The 7,500-nt window shown below is 47.3% G+C and overlaps 1 protein-coding gene across 1 annotated transcript in view; it reads left to right on the top strand.

Annotated features, from left to right (window-relative positions):
• The window catches only part of LOC130388802 (A disintegrin and metalloproteinase with thrombospondin motifs 20), a 96,120-nt gene that overhangs the window by 47,104 nt on the left and 41,516 nt on the right, over nucleotides 1–7,500 (top strand). The window contains exons 16-20 of the mRNA XM_056598337.1: nucleotides 206–301; nucleotides 3,963–4,129; nucleotides 5,103–5,232; nucleotides 6,159–6,285; nucleotides 6,907–7,117. Of these exons, the coding sequence (XP_056454312.1) occupies nucleotides 206–301; nucleotides 3,963–4,129; nucleotides 5,103–5,232; nucleotides 6,159–6,285; nucleotides 6,907–7,117 (731 nt within the window). The remainder of the gene's footprint in view (nucleotides 1–205; nucleotides 302–3,962; nucleotides 4,130–5,102; nucleotides 5,233–6,158; nucleotides 6,286–6,906; nucleotides 7,118–7,500) is intronic.

Below are 7,500 nucleotides of genomic sequence, written 5' to 3' on the forward strand. Positions count from 1 at the left end.
TTCTTCTGACAAATGTACTTATTGTAATTTACTTTGGACAAAAACATCTGCTAAATTCCCTAAATGTCAAAAAATGTGTTTTATATTTGTTGGTGTATTTGTACATCGACTGTGATTAATCCTCTCTTTCACCAGAGAGACCTTTACCAAACAGTTGTCGCCAATCTCTTCTTCTTCTTCTGCTTCTCCTCTGTCCGGGCTCCAGGTTACAACACGGTGGTCCGCATCCCGGCCGGAGCCACCAACATCGACATCAAGCAGGTCAGCTACTCCGGCAAGCCGGAGGACGACAACTACCTCGGTAAGAGACATATGTTACCGTAACCTCCTGGCGTCGCAGCACATTGTACCAATACGTCTGTAAGATCCTCGTTGTTTGGATTTCTGGGTGGATGTATACAGGATAGACTGAAGGATTAGGTCCAGGGTTGAAATTTGTTGATGTAGATCAGCCAGGGTTTTTTTATGTTCACCTGACCCTCTAACGGTGTACTCGCGTTCCCACATCGGGCAGTTGGAGATCCTTTCGCATCCGTTTCTCTTCCTATAGTCTCTTAATTCGTGAACGTGCGCAGTGGCATGTCGACGTAGAATTGAAACGTGGATTTGTACATTTGTGGGAGAAAACAATCAAGTCAGGGCAATTGCCGTAGGCTTACTTGTGTTGGACGAAACGAAGACACACCTATGAGAGCTATATATACTATACCGTGTGAGTATATATGGACATATCTATGAATGTATGCATTCACATAATGCACGTATGTTGGTTTGTATGTATTTTTTCATCTGTGGTATCTCCAGTAATACAAAACCTTTATTAAATGCCTGTTTTTCTTTAAGCACTGCCAAAGTCTGTCCAAAATAAAATGCACCCGCGCACACACACTCACCCACACCCGCACTACACTGCACCACTCTGTACGTCATTCGTTCCTCACGTTAACATAAACAAACCATTACCTCCAGAGCGGCAGACTGAGAGTGAAGCGGGTAGCCATGCTTTTAGCAGCCCAGGACGGGTATGTGTGGGTCAGAGCCCAGAGCCAGCCCTGGTAATGCTGAGGCTGTGCGGGTCCATATGGGGCATGATGACACCAGAGCCGGGCTGGGAAAGCGAGAGTCGGTGTCAGGCCTGAGAACAAGATAAATGAGGCAGCGATAGGTGCTAATTAGACGCATGTGGAACCGGGCGGCATGAAAGTGGATACAGCAGGAGTTTTGGTTAAGATGGACCCATGAGAGTTGTGTGTGTGTGTGTGTGTGTGTGTGTGTGTGTGTGTGTGTGTGTGTGTGTGTGTGTGTGTGTGTGTGTGTGTGCGTGTGCGTAAAGGTTGGTTAATCTGTGTGTGTGTGTGTGTAAAGGCTGGTTAATCTGTGTGTGTGTGTGTGTGTGTGTGTGTGTGTGTGTGTGTGTGTGTGTGTGTGTGTGTGTGTGTGTGTGTGTGTGTGTGTGTGTGTGTGTGTGTGTGTGTGTGTGTGTGTGTGTGTGAGAAGAAAAAGACATCAGTGTAGCATTAAGCTTTTGAATGCTGGAACATACCCCAAAAAGTTGGAAAATAGTTTCTCTGCAGACGATAATGAATACACTGAAAGTATACCACCGCAAAGCCACACATACGGCTTTCGAGTTGTTGTTTGAGGGGCCAAGAGGAGCAGCCTCTTTCTCTCTCTCTCTCTCTCTCTCTCTCTCTCTCTCTCTCTCTCTCTCTCTCTCTCTCTCTCTCTCTCTCTCTCTCTCTCTCTCTCTCTCTCTCTCTCTCTCTCTCTCTCTCTCTCTCTCTCTCTCTCTCTCTCTTCCTTCCACCTCTCATCCACCATCTTTGGCAGCAGAAGAGTGATGACCCGCAGGCCGTTCGAAGACAGGTTTGACGTCCGCTCGCGCGGCGGATCTGCCACAGATGCAGCCACAATTAGGACGAATTTTGGAGTTTTTATCAACACACACGGGACTCTCGTCCATGTCTGCCTTTTTTTGTCAGCCTCCGATTTCCTTTGTGGACTGGAGGACTTCCCAGTCAAGCTGGGTAAGCCGTGTGGGAAGCCATGGGTCCAAGTCACAGCTGTGTCGGGGGAAGACACACAATTTGGTTTTTGAATATTTGTGTCCCAAATTAGTTAGCCCTAACAGTCCGATCCAAAGCTGGTGAGATAGTACAGCCATGCTGCATTATATGTGCTTTGCTCCGTTAAAATCAATATGATTATATTCACTTTTTTGGTTTGTGCAACGCACACAAAAACCGGAATTTGCGCTTAAACGTCGCTCCCTCCGCACAGCTAGCGGTGAGAACCAAGATGGCCGCTCGGTGGATCAGACCCACGCCTGTCTCATTCGATGAATGCACAGGGGGGAGCCTTTTGTAATTGTTTAGATGCAGAATGGATGTTTGTTGTGTCTTTATCTAGTCTGACCATCGGCTCCCACACATCAACGTTGTTTAGAGCGCATCCGCAAGTTGAGCAACGGTGAAGAAGGACATGAGACTTTTTCACTGCAATGAACTTGGACACAACTTGGACAGAGGTCCAAGTTCCGCCTTCGCAGAGTTAGAGGGTGAGAAGAGCCTGATAGATCTTTTGAGTGTCTTGGCTCCAATATATTCTGAGAAGCCAGAGCAGATACATACTTCTGGCCAGATGCACTCTTGTAGCACTCAGTCTGCATTTGTTAAGTAATACATGATTTCTTGGGTAATATTCAAGAACTATGAAACTTATCTAAGCTAGATTTGTTGTATACGGGCAATGGGTTAACCTAACTTTGCTAATGCTTGGCAATTGGTTCTATGAACATCCTTACTGTACCGATATATTGTTTCTATTTCTTCCGAAAATTTACTTGTTATAAGTTGCTTTGGATAAGAGTGTCAATTATTTTTTTGCTAAATACCCCAAATTTAATGAAACACTTTTGGTGTACTTCACACCTCTGCTTGTGTGTAAATGCATGCATGTGTGTGTGGATGGGTGTGTGCATTTGAATAGAGCTATGTGTGTGTGTGTGTGTGTGTGTGTGTGTGTGTTTGTGTGTGTGTGTGTGTGTGTGTGTGTGTGTGTGTGTGTGTGTGTGTGTGTGTGGTGTGTGTGTGTGTGTGTGTGTGTGTGTGTGCGCGTGCGTGCGTGCGCGCGCGCGCGTGTGTGTTTGCCCGTCTTACTCTGTTATCTAAAGCCGTCCCTAATGGCAGACAGAGGCCATGTTCTCCCTCTTTTTAAAAGTCCAAACCACACCAGTGTATGAGGGGTTAAGGCTGACTGACTGGACAACCGCAATAGTCATGTGTGGACTTGAATGTAAACAAAGTTGCGTCTTCAGACTTAAACACATACAACTCTCCAACATGGACTCTGACATTATAATTAACTGCATATTTTCCAAGAACCAACCTCTTTTAGAACAGACAAGAGGCAGTGGGTGTTTTTTTTTCCGTCCTCCTCTTTGTGTGTGTGTGTGTGCACTTGTGCGTGTGTGTGTGTGTGTGTGTGCGAGTGTGTGTGCGCGTTTGCGCGTCTGGAACCTATGATGTATGTGTTTGTATGTGCAGTTATTTCGGTGCGTCTGTTTGTACGGTATTATCAGCCGCTGAGGAGAGAGTGGCACAGGCAAACTTGAAATTACGGCGCTCTGTTGCCACAAACATCTCAACATACCGCCGTGTAACAATGGCTCTGGGCAATAATAGGTTGTTACTCAAACACTGTTTACTTTGACATTTAGCTCGGAATGATAAACACCACCTCCTCCAAACATTTCCCAAACCTCAGTGGACGGGGGTCAAACTAATTTAAGAAACTAGACTTCGTGTCAATGTACAGCGCTGGTGTTTTCGTTTTTTTTAATATGTTCAAAGTTGAGTTCAATTCGATTGAATGACATTTTTTTGTTAATCTTAATCAAATAAGAGTTGTGAGTTATTCAGTTTGTTCTTAATTCTCTGTTGTGTGTGGTCTCCATTTGGCAGCATTATCCGACGGCCAGTCCAACTCCCTGCTGAATGGGAACTTTGTGGTGGCCATGTTCAAAAGGGAAATCAACTTCAAGGGGTCTCTCATCGAATACAGCGGATCGGACACCAAAGTGGAGCGCATCAACTGCACGGAGCGTATCGAGGAGGAGCTGGTCCTGCAGGTCAGCTGGCCACATTACCCCACTTTACATCTATGCTACATTATGTCAAATCTACAGGACATTACATTACCTTACATTATATCTGCATTACATGACGTCACATCTACAGGTATTACAGCAGGTTATATCAAATCTATGTTACATTAAGTCAACATCTACAGGACATTACATTACCTTACATTATATCTGCATTACATTACGTCACATCTATACAGGTATTACAGCAGGTTACATCAAATCTATATTACATTAAGTCAACATCTATAGGGCATTACAGCCTGTTTCATTAAATCTGCATGACATTGCGTCATACTTACCGGACGTTACATTTGTTACAATTCTTAGCTGTTAGGGTTAGGGTTAGGGTTTACTAACTTTTGAACCTTTTATACCATCAAAATAGGATTCAGGCATTTTTTTTTATCAATTGTTTTTTGAAACACTAATGGATGGATGGCTGATCAGTAGCGGTAGGACAAAGTCTCTCCAATTCCACATTCCTTATGTTCCCTCCATGGTTAAATTCCATGACTTTGTTTTTCCCTCAGCATTTTCTCTCCATGATGATGAGGATAATGATGATGATGATGATGATGCTTTAGATGATGATGATGCCAGCCTTTATGTGTGTCTCTGTTCAGTTGTTAGCATTCCTGTGTGTTACCGACGCAGATTGAAAAATACATCAAGATCTGTAAATCAGTCTCTTTCTAAATAAATTGCGTACTCTCAAAAGTCTGGTGAGATGCAAGCAAAGAATGCAGCAGAATACTGCAATATCTCAGCCTCTCTAGTAGTGACCTTGCGATCCCCAAGCTTAGGTGCACCCAAACGTTGACAACGATACGTGGTTTCAACAGATTTTCTGCCGAGACTGAAAGATTGAGGACTAGCCGGCTGTACGTCGTTGAATACCGATCAACGGACCGCTAGATGATTCAGACTCCCAGACGTGTCTCTGTTGTCCCTGCAGGTGTTGTGTGTGGGGAACCTGTACAACCCAGACGTCCGATACTCCTTCAACATCCCCATCGAGGAGCACCGGGAGCAGTTTATCTGGGACCCGTCCGGGACATGGCTGGAGTGCAGCCGCATGTGTCAGGGTACGATTCAAACGCCTCCTCCTCACTTTCAAAATGTTGGGTTTTAGCATTATTAAAAGCTTCAGGCACCAGGTGACCTTATAGGTGTACCTACCAGAAGATCAGGACAGCAGTCCCCCAATGCCCTACTCCTTATGGGATCTCCCAGCTCCTTGTGTCTTCCTTATTGCCTTGTCTTAACTTCATGTTGTCCCCTCTGTTTGTTTTTCTCACACGGTGTATATATTTCTGAGGAATTTGGTGGTTTGTTGTGTTGCATTTGCTTGAATGAAATGTGTTTATGAATGCAATGTAATCTGATATTCTATCCGTATCCATGTATTATATTATTATATATGGATGGAATATATATACGACTTATAATTTATGGTGAGTCCAACGGAGCCTAAATCCAACATGCAAATGCATGCACACACACACACACACACACACACACACACACACACACACACACACACACACACACACACACACACACACACACATATACATATACATATACATATACAGACACAGACACAGACACAGACACATACAGATCCATACATAGAACCACGGCCAGTCCCCTCCACCCCTGGAAGCCCCGGGCTGACCCTGGCTGATATCATCCCCCTACACCGTCCCCTGATCCAGCCTGGTGGGGCCCGGGCTCTGGGGACCCCGAGCTGCCCCAGTCCCCCCTGCCACATACGGTCCAGGACGTCCAGAAGAGACGTCCAGACTCATAGCTCTAGGAATATGATCTGTGGCCACTCAGCCTCTTTCCAGATGTCTAATCTAATTTGAGCCATGTGTTTCTATCACGTGTGTGTGTGTGTGTGTGTGTGTGTGTGTGTGTGTGTGTGTGTGTGTGTGTGTGTGTGTGTGTGTGTGTGTGTGTGTGTGTGTGTGTGTGTGTGTGTGTGTGTGTGTGTGTGTCCGTGCAGGCGTGAGGAGGCGTAAGGCGGTGTGTGTGCGTAAGAGCGACCACCTCGAGGTGTCGGACCAGCGGTGTGAACACCTGCCACGTCCCACCGGCGTCTCTGAGCCCTGCAACACCGACTGTGAACTCAGGTGTGTAACACACACACACACGCACCCGCACATGCACTGTCTCACTCACTCACTCACTCACACACACACGCACCCGCACACACACATGCACTGTCTCACTCACTCACTCACACACACACACACACCCGCACACACACACACTCACACACTATCACTCACTCACTCACACACGTACACTCACTCACTCACTCGCGCAAGGACACACAATCGCACAGGCAGGCACCCAGGTTCACGCACACACTCACACACTCACGTGCTCATACTCGCTTACACAGACTCACTCACTCACACACAACCCCATGTGCAGAAACACATAGCATGGATTCACCTGCACACACACACAAACTGTTGGACAAGTGCTTTGTCCAATTGCACTTGTGCACAATGCAATGTGGACTTTAAACTCACACACACACACACAGGCCCAGAAACACATACAGATATCAAGTAACGCACACATTCACACAACAAGTGCTATATAAATAAAGTTGTCTTAGACCACCACACCAGCAAACCAATCAACAACTGTCAAAGACACCCTCCTCACTCTCAACGACCAATCCAGCATGGCTTAGCACCGCCACCTTAGCACAGTCGCCTTAGCTCCGCCCCTCTCCCCAGGTGGCACGTGGCGGGCAAGAGCGAGTGCTCGGCCAAGTGCGGGCCGGGCTACCGCAGCGTGGACGTCCAGTGCATGAAGTACAGCCTGCAGAAGAGGCAGAGCGAGAGGTCTCCACCCAGGGCCTGCGCCGAGCTCCCCAAGCCCCAGGCCAGGGAGCCCTGCCATGGGGACTGCCTGCTGAAGAGCTGGCAGTACAGCGCCTGGTCGCAGGTACGTGGGCGTCACACACACACACACACACACACACACACACACACACACGTACACAAGCGTGCACATGCATGCACATACACATGCATGCATGTACGCACGCACATGTACGCACGCTAACACACACACACACACACACACACACACACACACACACACACACACACACACACACACACACACACACACACACACGCACACACGCACGCACGCACGCACGCACGCACGCACGCACGCACGCGCACGCATGCACAGACACTCACGTGCACAGACACAAACACGCGCGTGAACAGACACACTGAACCCCACTGATGGAGGGGGGGGGGGGGGGGGGGGGGGCTGACATAGAGGGGGCCGGGGTTATGATTTGTTTCCTGTTTCGT

This window comes from Gadus chalcogrammus, chromosome 9 (genome assembly GCF_026213295.1).
Source record: "Gadus chalcogrammus isolate NIFS_2021 chromosome 9, NIFS_Gcha_1.0, whole genome shotgun sequence".
Lineage (NCBI taxonomy): Eukaryota > Metazoa > Chordata > Actinopteri > Gadiformes > Gadidae > Gadus > Gadus chalcogrammus.